At 45.2% G+C, this 21,045-nt stretch overlaps 2 protein-coding genes across 3 annotated transcripts in view; one reads left to right on the forward strand and one right to left on the reverse strand.

Moving 5' to 3' along the window:
- ACOXL (acyl-CoA oxidase like) overlaps window positions 1-15,075 on the reverse strand; it is a 346,122-nt gene extending 331,047 nt beyond the window's left edge. The window contains exon 1 of one of the 2 annotated variants that reach the window (XM_081796794.1): window positions 303-563. In XM_081796794.1, the coding sequence (XP_081652920.1) occupies window positions 303-427 (125 nt within the window). In that variant the 5' untranslated portion in view covers window positions 428-563. Of the gene's footprint in view, window positions 1-302; window positions 564-14,534 lie in introns of those variants that run through there. The other variant, XM_081796795.1, reaches the window with a different exon arrangement.
- A 66-nt stretch (window positions 15,076-15,141) lies between these two features.
- Window positions 15,142-21,045, forward strand: part of BUB1 (BUB1 mitotic checkpoint serine/threonine kinase) — a 45,381-nt gene continuing 39,477 nt past the window's right edge. Inside the window, exons 1-4 of the mRNA XM_031039114.2 lie at window positions 15,142-15,243; window positions 19,138-19,197; window positions 19,276-19,414; window positions 20,469-20,665. Of these exons, the coding sequence (XP_030894974.1) occupies window positions 15,218-15,243; window positions 19,138-19,197; window positions 19,276-19,414; window positions 20,469-20,665 (422 nt within the window). The 5' untranslated portion in view covers window positions 15,142-15,217. The remainder of the gene's footprint in view (window positions 15,244-19,137; window positions 19,198-19,275; window positions 19,415-20,468; window positions 20,666-21,045) is intronic.

The raw sequence follows: 21,045 nt of genomic DNA on the forward strand, positions 1-21,045 counted from the left end.
AAGCAGAGCCGAACCTTCCAGCCACTAGTCTCAGCGGAGCACCACGCCTGCTGCTGCGGGCCCACCCCTTCACCCCGACTCTTCAAAGGAGGGAGCTGGGCAGGCGGAGGCCACCCTCCCTGCGGGCCCGTGAGGTCGGCGGCCGTGTGCGCTGCGCGCACCACTGGCGAGGAGAGTCCATCATCTGCACAGGGTAGGGGGATGCCGCCTGGCCCTGGGCCGGAGCGCCCCGGGCAGTGCCCCGAGGGGCCCGCAGTGACCGAGGGGACGCGGCCAGTTGGCCAGTGGCGGCGGCACGGTACCTGTGGCGGAAGAGCGGGCAGCCGCCCAGGAGCCTGCGGAGCTCGTTCTTAAGGCTCCAGAACTCGCCGTCCAGGTAGCGGTGCAGGGACGAGTCCCCGAGCCCCAGAGCCGGAGCCGGCTCCATCGCACCTTCCGGGCCTCTGGCTTTGCCACCCGACCCGGGGGACCAGCTTCCCAGCTTCCCTCCGCCCCTCCTCCCAGCAGCCTGCACGTGGGGCCCGGGAGCGCACGCCCTCTTATCCGCGCAGCCCCGGGCCTGTCTCCTCCCTCCCCATCTTCTTGTCCCCTCCCCCATCCCCACTCCATCCCAGCCGGCCTTTCCCTGACACTGCTCCCTGGGCCCAGGGGACAAGCTGTCCAGGAAGTCGGGGCTCCTACGGTGGCCTCCTCTCTCCCTCCCCAGAAAGCTCAAAGTCTACTGCCTTGCTCTGGGACTTTTCTACCACTGTGCCCTGTACTCAATTGTCCCTCCAGTCTGCAGCACACAAGAAGCAAGTATCAGAACTGTAGAGAGGGAGTTGGTCAGGTGGATGTGGGCATGGGAAGTCCTGGCCGCTCAGAGCGGAGACATTTGACTCAGCGGATCTTGCATGGCAGCCTCTTAGCCTGGCACCCCTGATCCAAGAGGGTCTGGTCCAGCTCTGGCCCAAACACAGCTATAGCTCAGCTCAAATCCCTGCTGCCCCCAAACGGGGCATTACAGCGAACTTGAATATGACTGTAATCTGGGGTAGCCCAGGCCTACAACCACTGCCGTGCAGAGTAGCTGGGAGATGCAGACAGAGCAAGACAAAGAACACGAACACTAAACTCATCTCCCGGATCCTCCTTTTGTTGTTGTGGGCAGTAGGAAATGAGTTAGGGCCTAAGTGGTGATTGTTCATCCCTTTCCTCTGGGTAACTCTCATGTATTTTATTGATTCTCCTTTTAAAATACAAAGGAAATGTTAGCTCTTCCCTTGCAAAGACCACTCTGCCAGCAAGGGGACGGAGGGGACCGAGGTGACCCCTGGGGGTGTGGTGAAGCACTTGGGATCGATTCTGTATGCTGTCATTAGGTGAGCGGAGGTCACATCTATCAGTTTCCTGTGGCTGTGTGACAAATTACCACAAACTGAGTGGCTGAAGACGACACATGTGTTCTCTTACTGTTCTGGAGGTCAGAAGTCAAACGTGGACCGTACAGGACCGAAATCAAGGTGTTAGCAGAGCTGGACTCCTGGAGGCTCCAGGGGGAAAAAAATCTCGTTTCTTATCTTTTCCAACTTCTAGAAGCTACCTGCATTTGTTGGTTCCTGGCCCCTTCCGTCTCCCATCTTCAAAGTGCATCACAACAACCTCTGCTTCTATTGCTCATTCCCTTCTCCTGATCTTGACCTTCTTGCCTCCCTCTTATAAAGACTCTCGTGATGACGCTGGGCCCGCCCAGATAATCCAGGATAATCTCTATCTCAAAATCAGTAATTCAATCACACCAGCAACATCCCTTTTCCCATGTGAGACAGCACACAAGGGTTCTGGGGATTAGGACATGAACATCTTTGGCAGGCCTTTATTCTGTCTACCATGCCACCTGGGCAGCTCCAAGTAACAATGTGATGAATAAGGACATTGTTGGCTCCTATAACGGGAAGCCTAGAGGTAGGAGAGTGCCAAGGGCTGGTTCAGTAGCTCTACCCAGAGACCATTTTTTCTTTCCATCCTTCTGTTCTATCCTTTCTCAGTGTGTTATCTTTATCTTTTTTTTTTTAACTTGTCTCCTCTCAATCATAAGATAGATACTGCAGCTCTAAGCAACACATGGTGCCAAGCAGAAGGATAGTCAGGATAGCATAGTAGTAAGAAACAACCCCAAAGCTATTCTAGGCATGCTGTGGTCACAAACCACCCCCAAACCTTAGGGTTTATAAAGATAAGAGTTTATTTCTCACCTGTGCCACTTGAGGGTTCTGTTCCATGTTCCCCCACTCCGGATCCCAGCAGACAGAACAGCCACCATCATGTGGCCGCACAGGCTCTTAAAGCTGCCAGCTGGGAAGAACACATGTAACTTCCAATCACGATCCATTGGCCAATGCAATTCACTCCTGACTCTATGGGAGAAGGAAAGTACCTTTCTGGCCATGCCCAGAAAGCCAACACCCGAAGTGAGCACAAGCGAGCAACGCCAGTGAGCAACACTAGTGACTACTAATTCTGCCCCTTTTGCCCACTAGTGGCTACTAAATCTAGCCAAATATTTGTCTCTCTCTGCCTTTCACAGGCGAAATACCCTCTCCATTCCTCAAAGGAGGCAACCAAATTCCCATACTGTCACAAAATCAAGCCCACAGCCAGTGGGGGATGCACAGTGGTCTCTATCGAGTCAGGGTGTGGTTCCTCTGGATTCAGACTTACAAGCTAAAAACACGTTACTAAGTGCATGCAGCTTGAGTGAGGAAAAAAATCTTTGTTGTTATAAACCACCAGGATTTTTTGGAGTGTTGTTTGTTCCAGAAGCTATTGGAAGAATGTTGCTGCTGAAATTTAAAAAAAAAAAAAAGTGTGCACTGGCTTAGGAATTGGCAGGGGCAGTGAGGATGCTGTTAACCAAAACCAAACAGAAGAGAGTCCATGTTAGGAAGTGGCAAACAGGGACACCTGTGTGGCTCAGGGTCCTGGGATCAAGCCCCAAATCAGGCTCCCTGCTCAGAGGGGAGTCTGCTTCTCCCTCTGCCCCTCCCCCTGCTCGTGTGTGTTCTCTCTCTCTTTCAAATAAATAAAACCTTTAAAAAAAGGAAGTGGCAAACATTTGATAAAAGTGTACCCAACAGACAACATAGCTAATGAACTCATTGCTCCAGGAGAAGATGCTGGAAAGAATGTCAGCATTGTCTGTCCTGGCCGCTGGCTGCTACTGGCTGTTTGACAAACTATAATAAGAAAGAGATGGACTTAGAAAGAACTGAGCAGTTTGCAAGCAGGGATGAAAGGGAATAGAGAGCCCACAAATCCAGGGACTTTCAGAGTTGGAAGAAGCAACTGCTCCCCAAGTCCTATCAGTAAAAGATAAAACAGAAGTATTTTGAGCAACAAAGGCCAATTAAAACTCAGGAAACTCTAGCTCTACCCTTTTGCTCCTTCTGGCAAGAGTCTGACCCACATCCTTGTTAAGACCTCCGGATGGATTTTTGGGGTTCCCAGCAAGTCAGCTATCCCTCTGGGGCCTGTCAGACCAAGCAACTCCCCATCGGAAGCATCACAGGCACAGCATCAGAGCATGAGAGTGGGCTTGAAAAGGTACCCCAGAAGTGACAGGCACCACTCTGTTCACATGACACACCTACTCCAAGGAACAGAAAAGTGCTACCCTCCCAGGTGCCCAGAGTGGGGAGAATCAACAGTACTTGCCAACCATCCCTAAGGAATCTTTCAAGGAACCTGTGAATCTTTGAAGGAATTTTTCAGGGAAAGTTCAGGGAAATCAACAACCTGGTAGAATTGCCCTTAGATCTCCTGACCTAACTAGGCCCTATGCCCACTGGATAAAGTCTTCCAGGGCTGCCTTAACGAATTACCACAAACTGGGTGGCTTAAAATAGCAGATATCTATTCTTTCATGGTCCTGGAAGCCAGAAGTGCTCAGAAATCAATGTGTCAGCAATGTGCCCTGTTCCTTCTGAAGACTCTGAGAAAGAATCCTTCCTTGCCTCTTGCTAGATTCTGCTTGCTAGATTCTGCTGGCTCACTTGGTGTGCCTTGGCTTGTAGCTGTTCCAATTTCTGCCTCCATGCTCACATGACCTTCTTCTCTGTGTATCTCTGTGTTTTCCAATCTCCCTCTCCTTATGAGGACACCAGTTACTGTGGTTAGGGCCCACCCTAATCCAATATGACCTCATCCTAACTTGATTACATCTGCAAAGACCCTATTTCTAATAAGGTCACATTCTGATGTTCCAGGTAGACATAAACACATATATGTGTATATGGAGGTAATGCATGTATATGTATATATGTACACACACACACATACATACACACACATACACACACACACACACACAAAGAGGGGAGAGGAGGGAGAAGACATAAAATGTGCCCCCCCCCCCAGGTTGTAATGCTAGGCGAAGTAAGTCAGAGAAAGACAAATACCATATGACTTCACTTATACGTGGAATTTAAGAAACAAAACAGGGGAACAAAGGAAAAAAGAGAGAGACAAACCAAGAAACAGACTCTTAACTATGGAGAACAAACTGATGGTACCGGAGAGCAGGTGGGTGGGGAAATGTGGGAAATAGGTGATGGGCATTAAAGAGTACACCATGATGAGAAAAAAAACGTGCCCCCCCGGAATGTCTGGGTAAGCCAGGACTTTCTCAGTTATAATAAGAACCGACTTGAACTTTCTTCAGCGAAATGGAAATGTATTAATTCACAAAATCTAAGGAAGGCTCACCCCAACTGGGGAAGGGCAGGAGTGTGGCTGGTATCAGAAACAACGGGGACCAGCTCTCTCCTCCTCCTCCCCTGCCCTGCCGATCTTCACCCACCCCCCCGCCCCGGCAGCCCACTCCTCAGGGCTGCTCTAAGTCCTTTGTCAGGCAGAAAAGGCTGGGGCAAGAACCAGGGTCCCCACAGCTGGACCTCAGAGGGAAATGGAAGGAACCCAGTGATCACAGGCCTCTGAGAAAGAAGTACTGATCCACTGTGGACTGGGGATGGCATCTGGGTTTGTGCCCCGAAGCTACTCTATAGCCCTAGACCCTCCATACAGGAGGCTGCTGCTGGCTTTACTTTGCACTGCTCCTAGACCCTTGGCCCTTTTTTGAAAGGTGGGCCCTCAGCTAGAACATTTAAAGAGCATTCCCACATGTGGTGGCTTTTTGGATCTTGACACAGCCACGTTTCCTTTAGCTCTTTCTACAGTGACTATAGTGTTAACTGACTTGCCCAAGGGCACACTGCTCTCTGTGGTAGAGGACACAGGGTTCATATGACTCTAAGTCACACACTACGTCCCACTACCCAGATAGGACTGACCCGTAGGCATCAGTGACCTTTATGGATGCTTCTCTTACGGAGGCCTGGGGCAAGAACATTACAGTCCAGGGCTCAGGGTTCTGAGTGAGGCACAGACTCTTCTCAGGGGACTTCAGTTTGTTTTGTAGATACCGTGGGACCATAAAATGTCAGTGCCAGGAGCCCCCTGAAGCTGGTCCAGACAGTCCTTTCTTTTTAGATGAGGACACTGCAGGGCATGGCCTCTAATGGAGTAGTGTGGCCACCGTGCTAAGGCTGAAGGAGGGCAATGGAGCAGTTTGGGAGGCTGATTTATAATGCCCCACATGCTGCCCAGTACTCCCCACTCTGAGTACTTCAGAAGACCCAGTCACGGCACTAGCTCAGATTTACCTGACCCTTGCCTCACCTGCTGATGCGGAACCTTGACTCCCTGATAAGCCCCTCCTTCCTATCTTGCCAAGGTTTCTGGGAGCCCTGAGGAGTGTCTGCCATGGGACCATGAGCAGCTCCGCTGCTTCCCGCACCGGACAGTCTGACCCTGGGTGGTGTGTGGAGAAGGGAGTCAGGAGACCCAGCTTCCCTTCAGGTTGCTACTTTGTGAACCGGGCCCTCAAGCACAGCTTGCAATGGGGAAACTGGCAGCTTTTACTTACTGCCCTTCTGACCTCGGAGCTTGACATGTGTCCAGGGGAAGGGAAGGGACAGATTCTAGAAACAGCCACCCCACTGTCCTCAGGAGTGCCCTCCCCTCCAAACACCCATGGCTTCATTACAGGGTCACCTCTGATGGACCTGCCTCCTTTCTCCCCCAGGATAAAGTCTGCAAAGAGACTCAGCGGGTTTACTGCAGCCTTCACACTGCACGGGGCACAGTGGAACAGGCTGGGAATGCCCACAGTCTGACATCAACTCTTATTAAATTATATTATTATTGCTTATTATTTACTGATACTGATATTATTATTTGTTATTATGTATGAAATCCAAGCTCTGAAACTCTTGTTAGTGTCTTTCAGTCAAAGACAACTAGGAACAAAGTTAGGTTTACTGGCTCACTGCTACAAGAGTGACGGCATACTATGGGGAATTGGGAGGCATCTCCCCAAGAAATATTAGAAAGAACTTATTACAGGATTTGGGCTTGTGTTAGGGGATCGGGAGGAGGGTCAAGGAAGCTGGCGTTTGCTCTGGATTGGGTGCTGTCCGGAAGCAGGTGTAATTCCATGGGCGGCTTTGTTTGATATGAACATTCTTTAAAGTTGTTTATAGAACAGCACAGCTTGGCTGTTAGTGCCAGGCCAACTCTTGGCTATCATGAGCTGCCTTTTTCTCTCTCCCATTAAGAAACTAAGTTCACAACGGAAAGATGATGTGACTAGCTGATCTGCATTCTACCAAAGGCTGAGTAACTTTCCTCAGGTGTCCTGACCTGTCCTTGAAAAACTGGTGTCTGGAAAACAAAGAGCATTTAGAAGCTAATACTTGGGGTAAGAGAAATGTGGCCAAACAGGGGAGTTTTTTTGAATCTGTGTTAGTTTTCTAGCACTGACATAATAAAGTATCCTAGCCTGGGTGGCTGAAGCAACAGAAATGTTATTTTATCACAGTTCTGGAGGTGTCATCTGATTGGTTCCTTCTGAAAGCCATGAAGGACCTGTCCCAGGTCTCTCTCCTTGGCTTATAGATGGCCATCTTCCCGTTGCCTCCTCACACCGTTTTCCCTCTGTACATTTCCATGTCCAAATTTCTTCTTCTAAAGACACCAGTCATATTGGCCTGAGGCCCACTCCAATCACCTCATTTTAACTCATCTACTTCCTTAAAGACCCTATCTCTACTATGGTCAGATTCTAAAGTACTTGGGGTTAGGACTTCAACATCTGAATTGGCAAGGGGTAGGGCACAATTCAGCCCAGAACAGTCTATTTCACTTCTGTGAAGATGGAGGCTTCCTTTCAACAGGAGCTAATCTACCAGAAAAGCTAACACAAAGAGAATAGGTCATTATGTTTTCTGAAACTTTTTTTTTTTTTTTTCAGTTTCCAAATGCTATGAAGGCACAATGACCACACAAGAGGCATGGTGGTATCCATGACTGGAACATCTCATAGCCATTCCAGCCTCTTTTCTGTTGGGCTTATGGACAAGCCTGTTCTTTTCATCATTCCTCTAAGAATGAGTCACAAGGAGGATATCTTCAGAAGATGCTAAAGAGAACCACCATTTCGTGATTGGGTCACTAGTTTGCAGCTGTGGGTCAGCAGTTTGCAGTGTGCAGTTCAAGTGACCTCATTCACTTCCAGTGGTTTTCCACTTTTCTTTTCAAAGTGACAGAGAGCTCTGCTTGCTAGGAACTGACTGTCCAGACATCTGTTGGTTGTGTTCCCAGCCATGCTCCACATTTAACTTCCCAAGCCCCTGGCTTTCTTTGGGTATATGCCCATGTGATTCAGAGGAGGCTTCAGGGGAAGGCACAGGACCTAACCGGTGCAGAGTGACACAGGACATTTGCTAGATTATTTGGCACTATGGAGTAAGCACACTGAGCCCAGGAACTGCTGCAATAGTTTTGCTACCATGAAGGAACTAAGCTCGAGGCAAAGTAAAGAAAGAGGTGGCAGGGCTGAGAGAATAGCAGAGGAAAACTGGAAGAATCCTGATCAAATTGCACCTGAAACCCACATACCTATGGATTTTTCAGTTACATGAGGCAATAAATTCTCTCTGTTGTTAAGCAAGCTTGATTTGGGTTTTCTGGGTTTGTTTTTTTTTTAAGATTTTATTTATTTATTTGAGGGAGAGAGAGCATGGGGGAGGCAAAGGGAGAAGGGAGAGAATCTCAAGCAGACTCTGCACTGAACATGGAGCCTGACGAGGGGCTCAATCTCACGACCCTGAGATCATGACCTGAGCTGCAACCAAGAGTCGGATACTTAACCGACTGAGCCACCCAGGTGCCCCTGGGTTTTTCTCTTAATTGTGACTCAAAGTATCTGGACAGACTTACAAGCCTCTCTGTAAAGTCACTGGTGTTTGTTGTTGTCACTGGCAAGTACACATCAATTACTGTACTGTGACAAATTAATGTCCAAGAGAAAGGATACTATTGAAGATGCAATTTCAGAAAAATTAAAGAGGCTATCAAGTGGGAATAAAGGAAGAAAAATAGATTTCTGTGGGGTTTGAATAGATCTCAAATTTTCAATGTTATTAAAAGCTTTGCCAAGCCAACTGGATCTAAGCAGAATATGCATATAGCATATATCCAGTGATGTAGAAGCAGCTAAAGAATGAGAAAATACCAAGAAGGCTGAAACCATGAGAGTGCAAGTCTGGCTGAGAACTTTTAAGTGGCTACTACAGGAAATATTTAATATGAATATAGGAAATGATCATAAGAGGGTTCATTGTTTCCTGTTGGGGTTAATTTTACTTCAGATATCCTCCTTTTTCAACTCCCAAGTATGTGAACCAAATAAAAAGCTACTCCCAGAATGCTGGTGCAAAGCCCAGGAGGACACTGAGATCCAAAGGTCAGAGATACTCAGGAAAATGGACAGAGAAGTTAATGGTTCAAGGTGGTCAGGAAGTCAAAATGGGCAATAAGTTAGGAAAAAAAAAAAAGACAGTGGGAGGGACGCCTGGGTGGCTCAGTCAGTTAAGCGTCTGCCTTCGTTCGGCTCAGGTTATGATCCCAAGGTCCCAGAATCGAGTCCCGCAACGGGCTCCTTCCTTAGCGGGGAGCCTGCTTCTCTCTCTGCCTGTGCTCCCCGTGCTTGTGCTCTCTTTCTCTCTCCCTCTCTCTCTTTGACAAATAAATAACTAAAATCTTAAAAAAACAAAACAAAACAATGGGGTCATCATCTGGGTGTCCCCTTAGACAACCAGAAGGCCCAAGACCTCCGCAAGAGAGAAGCAGAAACAAAGCAGCACTGCCCAGTGATTCATTTAGGCTAGGGAAAGGGGCTAGGTAGTCTAAAACAGCACAGAAATTGCAAAGTGCAACAGATGGAAAGGCAAATTAGTTGTATTAACTAAAGGAAACAAGCGTCTCATAGTCAAAAGTGTAGTGTAGTACATCAGTATGCAAAAGCAAAGGGACAGCAAAGATACAAGGATACAAGATGACAATATAAGAGTGACAGTAGGAAGAGTGACTGGAACAGTAGCAGGCAAGGCAGAGAGCCTTATAAGTTAGAAATGCAACTTAGGTAAATGCTGACAGAGGGTGAGCAGCCACTTTAAGTTAATGTGTGTCTAATAACATTACTTCCCTCGGTAGACCAGGCATTATCAATTCAGGGAGATTAGATCCACAAACCCAAATCTAACATTCAAAATTTCATGTGCTTATAAGGATTCCATCTGCCCAGAAGCCGCACCATCCAGGAGACCTATCCCTGATCGCCAAGTAACTCCAATGTTTTCCTTGTCCCTTTTAAAAAAATGTTCTCTTCCTTGTTCATTTTGCATAAAAACTTGCCACTTCCTCGCATGCCTCCCAGTTCTCTGGACTCTTGAGAATGGAGACTACCTGCTTCCTAAATTGTTAAAGTCTGGCTCACCTAAATTGTCTTCAACATTTTAACATCGTATGTGTGCAGAAATTAAGCATCTGGTAAACTCGGCTATCGGTTATTCATGGTATTACTTCAGTTTCCTCTTGCCATTCCTTTGTTTCCAAAAGGACAAGCTAAAGGACCTAATTCAGACTTTGATACACAGACAAGAATTATATCAGTGCTCAGCTATGTAAACATCTGTCAGGACTGTCTCTAAAACCGATGTTTCCAAGTCGTCAAGTCTGAGCCTTGATTTAGCTCTTTTCTCTTAGTTTGGGAAGTGTCCAGCTCTTTGAAGGGATGGAAGCAAATCCAATCTGAGCAAGAATACCAACTGGTTACCAATTACATAAGAGGACAGAATTGATATCCTGAAAGTACAGATGTTATAAAGTACAGAAGCTATTAATGTTAATGAAATTCTGAGCTGATGCTCAAAGATGCACATCACCCCATGGTATACTAAAAAAATTATCTGGTCTTTGACCTGGGTTCCTGGCAGATCTTCAAAAACCCTTGGAAATCTTTCTAAGTGATAGGAGTTTTTGTTATGCTAATGAGGTGATTCATGGTGGTTCTCCAGATAGCTTCAGGATGGGGGCTGCTCAGCAGAAAGATGAACCAATTGATTAGAAGTTTGGGGCTTGGGGCCACCTGGGTGGCTCAGTTGTTAAGCATCTGCCTTCAGCTCAGGTCATGATCCCAGGGTCCTGGGATCGAGCCCCACATGGGGCTCCCTGCTCCGCGGGAAGCCTGCTTCTCCCTTTCCCACTCCCCCACCTTGTGTTCCCTCTCTCGCTGTGTCTCTCTCTGTCAAATAAATAAAATCTAAAAAAAAAAAAAAGAAGTTTGGGGCTTGGAGTCACAGGATATCAGCCAGTCCTCCCAACCTCAAGAGAGAGGAGGGTGGGTTGGAAATTGAGTTCACTCACACACACCGGCCAATGATTTAATCAATCATTCTTACATAATGAAACTCTAGTAAAAAGTCAGGACACTGAAGCTCAGTGGAGATTCCTGGTTGGTTAACACATTGATGTGCCAGGAAAATAATGTACCTTGACTCCATGGAGGGAGGACATGGAAAGGCCAAACCCAGGACTCTCCCAGACTTCACCCTATGTGTATCTTTTATAATAAAACTGTAATCGTAAGTTTCCTGAGTTCTGTGAGTCATTCTTGTGAATTATCAAACCTGGAGAAGGTTGTGGGAACCCCTGAATTGGTAGCCAATCAGTCAGAAGTGTGGGTGGCTGAGAACCCCTGGAACTTGTGGCTGGCATCTGAAGTAAAGAGATAGTCTTATGGGGGATTCTTAGGCTTCTGGATCCAATTCCAACAAGGCAAGGGGAGATACCACCCCCTCCCTTACTTCCACCACAACACCAAGCAAGTCCCAGACATCAGCAGGGTGTCCGGCAGGGCATCCAAAAATTCAACGTAATTCTGACACTATCTACCCAGACATGGCATCAGATTCCACAAGTTAAAGGTTCAGTCCTACAAAACTGTCCCCCACCCCGACTTCAGATACCAGTCACAAGCCCCAGGCTGTTACCTGTGTTTCTAACCAACCAGCTACAGAATGGAGGTTCCAACCACCTCCTCCTTGGATTTGATTAATTTGCTAGAGTAGCTCACAGAACTCAGGGAAACACTTACTTATGTTTACCAGTTTACTGAAGGATATGATAAAGGATATGAATTAACAGCCAGATGAAGGGATACAAAGGGCAAGGTCCCAAACAAAGGAGCTTCTGTCCTCATGGAGTTTGGTGGTGTTTGGTGACACATGGAAGCATTCTGGTTCCCCAAGTGTGGAAGCTTTCTGGAAAAAAAAGGACCAATAAGCTGCCCTCTTGGCTTTATATGGAGGCTTCATTACATAGTCATGATGGACTGTCTTTAGCCATTGGCTGTGTCAACCTTCAGCTCCTCTCCTCTCCTGAGGTTGGGGGGTGGTGGGGAGGAGTGGACTGAAAGTTCCAAGCTTCTAATCACATAGTTGGTTCTTCTGGCAACCAGCCCCATCCTCAGGTGCTTTCCAAAAGTCACCTCATTAACATAACAAAAGATACCTTTACCATTCTTCTCATTTTCTCAAGGAAATTCCAAAGGTTTTGTGAACCGTAAGACAGAATTTGAAGAGGAAGACTAAATATATTTGAGAAATATACTTTGGTTCATCCGAAAGACAAAATATATGTATAGTTCTTATCCACAAGAGTGGATTCTGGGTTTTGACCATAGAGGCATCTTCTGAAGTCACAACCCTCAGAAGAAAAACATTTTCTAAGATAAGGTTCTATATCTCCCTTCATACATATCAGCTTTATTCTTAATATTCCATAGTCCCTTAAAATACTCATCGGCTTTCTGTAACTATTCTAATTATAAATCTTCAATCCTACATGTTTCAGCAATACATCTAATACTGCTACCATAAATTGCTCTAAATTCCCAGGGGAAGGAAGATATATGTGTATCTATTATTACTTGCATTTGTCAAATAGGCAGAACCTAGAGAAAAATCATCATTTTTCTTTTCTGAACAGAGCAAGCACTAACTTTGATATCATGTGACAACCCAAGGGAGTTCAGGAATTCAGTGGAGAACCTTATGAGGTTATAGGATAGTGGAAGTCAGAAAAACACAAAGACAAGGAAGCAGATTTCTTTTTTCATTTTACAGGAAACTGATAGCCAGATTAAGAGTTTGAGTTATGGGGGGGTGCCTGGGTGGCTCAGTTGGTTAAGCGACTGCCTTCGGCTCAGGTCACGATCCTGGAGTCCCGGGATCGAGTCCCGCATCGGGCTCCCTGCTCGGCAGGGAGTCTGCTTCTCTCTCTGACCTTCCCCCCTCTCATGTGCTCTCTCTCTCTCTCTTTCTCTCTCAAATAAATGAATAAATAAAATCTTTAAAAAAAAAAAAAAAGAGTTTGAGTTATGGGGCACCTGAGTTGGTTAAGCATCCGACTGTTGATTTCGGCTCAGATCATGATCTCAGGGTTGTGAGATGGAGCCCTGCATTGGGCGCCACACCTGCTTAAGATTCTCTCTGTCTCTGTCTGTCTCCCTCTTTCACCTCACCCCCTCTAAAAAAAAAAAAAAAGAGTTCGAATCATTTGCCCATTTGCTGCTCCTTGGGAAAGTTGAAGTTGGAGCTCCTCCCCTGATGTGGCCTGGCGTCCCTCCTCCAGTAAGTTTGGAGATTATGATACTGAAATAACAGGTCACTGAAAACCCAAATAAAAATACTTTATCTATTGGCCTCCCTAAAAATTTAGAGAATCTGTTAGTCAATTTACATAGTGATTTAATATTGAAATTAGCAGATAAATTAGAGTTTTAAAGAAAGAGAAAGTTGTAACTGCACATTCCTGCCCCTGAAGCAGAAAAGGTGTACTTTACACATAACTAGACCTGCTGTTCCCCAAAGGCCCAATTACTATCATGATCAAGTATAAACTCCTTAATTTAGCACTCAAGATTTGACATCAAACTATCAAACCAGTCTTTCAAAAAGAATCTCCACTACTCATTAACAGGAGTTCTCCAGGGTGATCCTTCAGTTTACACCAAGAATGACCTCCTCTATGCTCTCCCCCAGTCCTGTTTCCTTTGGCCCCTTCTGCTCCTTCCCTTGGCTTTGGAGTTTGTCCCCACCTCACCCCGCCCCCAAGTAGGCTGTGAGCCACTCCTGAGTGGAGGAAAGGACCCCAGGCCGTGTAGCTGGCACTCTTCGCTGACACCCTGGCCCTCCTCCTCTGGGCTATGGCTAATGTGGGCAATTCCCCACAGCTCTTCTTTATTCTTTGTAATAGATTCTGCCCTGGGCAGATCACCACTATGGAAGAAAAAAGTCTAACCCAACAAAAAACCTAAACTTTGTGTGCAGGTGTCATGAGAAACTTTCAAAGCCACTTATTTAAAAAATGCTATGATGGTAAGGGAGAGATGCAACCCCCTTCAAGGCCCAATTCAAGCTCCACCTTCCTCATGAAGTTTTATGTGACAGACAGGCCCCATTTCCCCTCCATCCTCTGGATCTCCTAACAGATAATCTGAACATTAATATGGCATGTAATACATGTGTATACCACCTTTAAATAGTTTTCTATGACTGCATCTTCATCTCCCAGACAAAGCCCCTAGCTTCTCAAGGAAGGATCTGTTTGAGTTAGACAAGGCTGTAATTAGATATAAATCCAGTGACATCTGGTATATGATGGATGCTCAATCAACATTTCTTAATTGATGACTGAGCCGCTATCAGACACAAGCTGAAAACCTCAATGAATGCAACAATCTGTTAATTTCTGTGATGGTTAGCAGAACCTAACATTTGTCTAAAGACCCCAGAGTGAGCATCCTCTCTGTTTTAAGTACTACAAATCGGATTCTTGGGTAGATTCAAATCGGTCAACACCCTGGAAGGAATCCTGGACTAAGAGCATCAGGATTTCCAAAAGCTGCTATTTTTTAAGGGCTTAAAAAAGCAAACACCCACACAGCTTCTGCAAAAGGAAGGTAATCGCATTAATAACTCTTTGTATTTTACTTGCATTGTTATGTGACTTTTGGAACAACCTGGAGAGGTAGAATGGGAAGTCATTAAAGTCGAAGGGGCAGAGAACACTAGGTTGATTCTTTTCCAACTCACTTTTAGGCAGGAAGCATCAGCATATTACATATTTCTTCTTAGACATCTGGACTCCTTCACAAAGAGGTCTCTTCATTTGTAACTCCTGAGAACTTGGGTCTCCAGAGCTCCTAGTTCCACAGAAGATGTTGAAAGTTTCCTTGTTGGCATTCTACAATCTATCAAACTCTTCTATGCTTATTTTAATTGCCATTTGGATGTAGGAACAGCCCGCGGGACCTTGAGCCCTCCTCCGCTCTGGGGCACCCATACAGCTTTTCAGATGAGTTAAATCAAGCCCAGAGGTCTGCGAGAGTACTAACACATCATCTTCATATGCCATATATCATCTACATAACCAGCCCTGAAGCGTTTACCGACGTGCCCCCACATTGTAGTCACTAAGCCAAAATTCTAGGGCTCCCTCTCCGCGCGGTACTTCAAAATCCAGCCTGCACTTAGCGGGAGGGGAGCTTACGGTTCGACTGAGGACTGCGAGGCAAGTGGGAGGAACTAGCGGTGAGCGGGGGAAGGCGGGACAAATGTCTCCCGGCAACGGCCCCGGCGATTGGCCAGCCCGTCTGCAGCCGAGGCCAATGGCCAGGCGCGCGTTGCGCCGAGTGCGGCTGCGCGGGAGATTCAAATCGGTAGCGGCTTCTCGCCGGCGGCGCGGGTGGGCAGCTGTTGGCCCGCGTCCTCTCGCCATGGATAACCCGGAAAATGTCTTTCAGTAAGTGTTGGTCTGGTGGGATGGGGGCGAGGCGGGGGCGCAGTCTCCGGCTGTGGACCGAGGAGGGGGCTGGGGTACCTAGGATTCGGGGTCTGCAGGTCCCCGCCCGGGCCGGCCGCAGTCCTGCCTCCTTTTGCCCCCCCCGCCCCTTTCCGTGGCTTTGGTGTGTTTCCTCCCCGCCCTCACTCCTACCCAGCCAGGCTGTGGGCCACTCGTGGGTCGTGGAAAGGGCCCCCGACCGTGTAGCTGGCGCTGTCCGCTGAGACCCCGGCCCTCGTCCTCCGAGCTGCGACCACGGTGGCAGTTTAGGGGGATTTGGCCAATTCGTGAGGCCCTCGGAGCTCTCGGTTCATCTCTGTAAGGAATCCGCTCTGGGCAGATCGTCGCCGTGGGAGAAAAAAGTCTAATCTAACAAAAACCCTAAGCCTTGCGTGTAGGTTTCATGAGAAACTTTCAAAGCCACTTAATTAAAAAAAAAAAAAAAATCTACAGTAGGGAGAGAACTTAAAATAGCTCTTACCCATAATCCCACAATCAATTTGAAAAAAGTCTTTGAATAACCTGAACTTTATTTTTTTTTAATAACGTGAACTTAACAAAAAAAGCTATGCTTATTGTCATTTAGGTTAACCTGCTAACAATTTCTTACATTCCCACACCTTTGCTTTATGACTTTAGGTGATTTATCTAGATTGTTTCAAAAGCATTTTAAAACAGTTAAGTCATATGTGACAGGATGTAAAACTGGTTAGTTTTATCAGCACCAGGGCAATTTATTCTCTTGGGGATCAGAAGACCAAGATCATTAAGTACAGCCAAAGCAAAAACCTGTTTGCTTTAAGACTTCTCTAGCCAGCAAACTATTTCACTTTTAGAAGCTTGTTTTTCCCCATTTTAAAAGGGAAATCAGGTATTTCTGACCTTATTTTGACTTTGTAAAGACTAATTTGCTCCAGTGAACTGGATGTTTTTAGTATTCATTTACAAAGTGTATTCAGGCCATTTTACTAGGAAATGTGGTTGTTATTGGAATGTGAAATGTTTATTTGAGCCAGCCTATTATTAACATATATTTTGGGGGAGCACCTATGAGGCATGAGAAGGAAATTAAAATTTAGAAGTAATTACTTTTTCATTTTTAAAAATAAGTAATACATTTATTTGGTTTTTAAAAAAGGTTTTAAAAAGTGTTCACTGAGATTTATTATGCCTGTCTACTCTCCCAATCCCTGATATGGAACCATTTTTCTAATTTATTTTTCAAATGTTTATTTTTGCAGATATATTTATATTGTAATATTACATTAGTATGTCTATATAGGCATGCATATATGTGTGTATATCAATGGGTGTATATGTATATGTATGTACAGTTCCTGCCTTTATTTCTTGTAAAGTGTAGCTTTTTTTGTTTAACAGTATCCTTGGAGATCTTTATCAGTATATAGAGCTCTTTCTCAATCTATTTTACAACTGCATATTTCATGTACCATAATCTAAAAAGTCTCCTATTTATGGATCTTTGGGTTATTGACAGTCTTTCGCAAATAGAGCTGCACTGAAAAATCTTGTACGTGTGGCATTTTGCACATAGACAAATATATCTGTTTTCTAGATTCCCAGAAGTGGATTTGTTGGATCAAAAGTAGATCCATCTAAAACAGCATGGAGGTTCCTCAGAAAGTTGAAAATAGAGCTACCGTACGACCCAGCAATTGCACTACTGGGTATTTACCCCAAAGATACAAATGTAGGGATCCGAAGGGGCACGTGCATCCCAATGTTTATAGCTGCAATGTCCACAATAGCCAAACTATGGAAAGAGTCTAGATGTCCCTCAACAGATGAATGGATAAAGAAGATGTGGTGTGTACACACACACACACACACACTGGAATATTATGCAGCCACCAAAAAAATTGAAATCTTGCCATTTGCAACGACGTGGATGAAACTAGAGGGCATTATGCTAAGCGAAATAACTCAAGCAGAGAAAGACAATTATCATACGATCTCACTGATATGAGGACTTTGAGAAACAAGACAGGATCATAGGAGAAGGGAGGAAAAAATGAAACAAGACAAAACCAGAGAGGAAAGCAAACCATAAGAGACTCTCAATCTTAGGAAACAAAACTGAGGGTTGCTGGAGTGGAGAGGGGTGGGAGGGATGGGGTGGCTACGTGATGGACATTGGGAAGGGTATGTACTATGGTGAGCGCTGTGAATTGTGTAAGACTGATGAATCACAGACCTGTACCCCTCAAACAAGTAATACATTATATGTTAATTAAAAAAAAAAAGTAGATCCATCCGTAATTTTGGCAGATATTACCAGTTCCCTTAGCAGGGATCAAGAGTACTCTCACCTGCAAGCAAGGTGTGAGAGTGCCTGTTTCCCATTGCTTCATCTGTACACTGTTGCCACATTTTTTTAATTTTGCCAATCTGGTAGGTGAGAAATTGTATCTGAATGAGGTGAATTTCTCTTATAAGAGGTTGAGTATTTTCCTTTGGAATGCCTTTTATTTATTTAATTTTTTTTATTGTTTCCCCCCAATTTCTAAAAGCTCTTTTTTTATACCATTTTATCATTTCTCTTTTGACTCTGCTTGATGTTGTGTTTATTTGACATGTAGAAGCTTTTTATTTATATATAGTTTACTTTATTGAGCTTTTCTTTCGTGGCTTCTAGATTTTGAGTCATAAGAAACATTGATTTCATTGGTATACAGATATGATAGCCAGGAGAAAGTATTGCTTTCAAATCCTGTAATCCGTGTAATTTCTCTGATAGAAAACCTGAAATCTTTCTTAGCTTGACTCTCTCATACCCATAAGCAATCCCATAGGCAAGTCCCATTGTTTCTTTCTCCAAAGCACCCCAAATTCCATGCTTGCACTGTTCCCACCCTGGTCCAGCTGGGACTGTTGTAGCTCCCTAACTGGTTTCCCACTTCTGTTCCCATTCCCCATCCCCTTTGCTTAAAGGGGCAGAATGGATGTTTTAAATGCACATTACATGTTGTCACCCCACCCTTCTAGCTCAGCACACTTAAATAGCTGCATAGCTCTCTGGCACTGATCAAGTGTCACCCCCTCAGGGAGAATGGCCTTCCCTGACCACTCTGTCTAAGAATTGTAACTCCTGTCACATTCTTACCTCATCTCCCATTTTGTTTTGTTTTGCTGTTTTTTCATTAAGTGCTGAATGTCACCTGACTTTATTTCACATGTTTCTGTTTGTTTATTTGTTCGTTTGCTCCCCTAGCACCTCAGTGCCCTTAGAGAACTTTTTTTCACTTGGCTGATTTTTTTTTTTTTTAAAGCTGTGGTTGGGAATGCGGAAGTAGCAGCAAGCAGAGGGAGCCATAGTGGCTGATTTATGAACATTGCCATTATGTGTTCTTTGTCAGGGACGCAGTGTTGCATTGAGGCCCAGAAAGCAAACTATGTGGAGACCTGATTGGTGGTATCCTACTCTCCCACACCCACTCACAAGCCCCCTTCAGGTCTCCTAGCCAAGTCTCAGCCAAGCTTCTGAGCAGCAAGGGGAGGGGTCCCACCATTTGAGGAATAACAACTGGTGGACACTGCCCTTCAGGATGGTAGTGACATTGGGCATCAGTGACAGGAGGAGATTCTTAGGGATAGAGCCTGGGATCCTCTTCCAGCTGCCTCTTACATAAGGGCTAACTTCAGGGGCTTGGGTCTTGCTTTCTTCTGGAAAAATAACTGCATCTGAGTTTTCTGACCACTTCTAAGTGAATAATCTTTCAATTTTTAATATAGCATTTGAACTGGTATTTAAGATTTCCATTTTAAGGTGTGTAAATGAGAAACATTTTAGGAATCATCCCTAATAAGTCATGTGCATATTTTTCTCTGTTCTAGAATGTTTGAAGCCCATATGCAGAGCTACAAGGGCGATGACCCACTTGGTGAATGGGAAAGGTTAGCATTTAGTTTATTTTTTTCCTTTAAACAAGCTATATGCTGCCCTGAAAATTAATATTATCCATATTTTTCTAGTTACATGCAGTGGGTAGAAGAGAACTTTCCTGAGAATAAGGAATACTTGACAACATTATTAGAACATTTAATGAAGGAATTTTTGGATAAGAAGAAATACCACAATGACCCAAGATTCATCAATTATTGTTTAAAATTTGTAAGTATACTTTCAGATGTATAATCAAATCTGTAATCCTATTGTACTTCTGCTTGTTTCCCCAGATTTTAAGATCATTTTAGACTGCCTTATTTAATTTTAATTTAATTTTATGTATTTATTTTTTTAAAGATTTTATTTATTTCACAGAGAGACAGCGAGAGAGGGAACACAAGCAGGGGGAGTGGGAGAGGGAGAAGCAGGCTTCCCGCTGAGCAGGGAGCCCAATGTGGGGCTCGATCCCAGGACCCTGAGATCATGACCTGAGCCGAAGGCAAACCCTTAACGACTGAGCCACCCAGGCACCCCTAGACTGTCTTATTTTAATTCCTCTGTTTCCAGTCATAAATTTTTAAAAGTTGTATGGCCAGAGATGTGTATTTTGGAAGCTTTTGGCTTCTGTATTGCAGAGTCAGCAATTTAATTTTAAAACCCTCCTCTATCAAGTCTGTAAGTGTTAGGACATGAGATAGAAACCATTAAATTAAAAGGTTTGTTGAATGAGAGGGGTGTGGGGATGGAAGGATAAGCAGGCACTGCCAGGTACTCAGAGGGTTCCTTGTGAATAATTAAGAAAATATTAACCCTTGGGAACTAAATTTAACACTAAAAGGAAAAGGCTGCCTCAGGTTAGGCGTTCAAAGGTTGGGTCTCTTCAGTCTTGAAATGAAGGTTTTGGGGGCAGGAGTTCTAATAATCATGAGTGGATCGAGTTAAAATGGATTTGTTCACTAAATTACAGGATACTATGATTTGAGGCACCCTATGGCACTTGAGCAGGCTCCGATTAAGACAACCGTAACACTTACATCATGAGTCATTATGGAAGTCACTATCCTGGGAATTAGTGTGGGTAATTTCGGGGACATTGAATGTCAAGCAAAGAAATAAGCTTAATTTTTAGGTTTGCTGTCAGAGAGCCGCATAAGCCTTCCCCCGACAGTATAGCCTGAAGCCTCCATGAAGACTGAACATGGAAGGTGGCTGGGCTCTGGGCCATACCTAGACCAGCAATTCCTTTGTTCTTGTATCTGTTTGCCTTGGGCTTCTGTAGGCTCAGTACAACAGCGACCTTCATCAGTTCTTTGAGTTTCTGTACAACCACGGGATCGGGACCACGTCATCTCCTCTGTACGTCGCCTGGGCGGGGCATCTGGAAGGCCGGGGAGAGCTGCAGCAAGCCAGTGCTGTTTTTCGGAGAGGGCTTCAAAACCAGGCCGAACCGGGAGAGCTGCTGCGGCAACACTACAGGTAGTCTGAAAACAAAACTCGGGGCGCCGGGGTGACGCGGTCGGTTGGGCGGCTGCCTTCGGCTCCGGTCATGATCCCGGGATCCTGGGATCGAGCCCCGCGTCCCTGCTCGTCCCTCCGTGCCTCCCCCTGCTCGTGCTCACCGTCGCTCCCTCTCAAATAAATAAATAAGATCTTAAAAAAAACAACTCTACATGGTATTCCGTACTTGGAAATGTCATGTTTGCTCTTAAAAATCTTCCGTTATTAATCTGTTTGTATGGAAAATCCTTCTTATTGTGAAAATGTGGATAATACAGAATAGTATAAAGAAAAGGAAATTGCCCAGAAATATTACTGTCAACACTTTGGTGCATTGCCTTCCAGTATCTTTTCCCTAC

Source organism: Leptonychotes weddellii, chromosome 10 (genome assembly GCF_054177405.1).
Source record: "Leptonychotes weddellii isolate Sample4059 chromosome 10, ASM5417740v2, whole genome shotgun sequence".
Taxonomy (NCBI): Eukaryota; Metazoa; Chordata; class Mammalia; order Carnivora; family Phocidae; genus Leptonychotes; species Leptonychotes weddellii.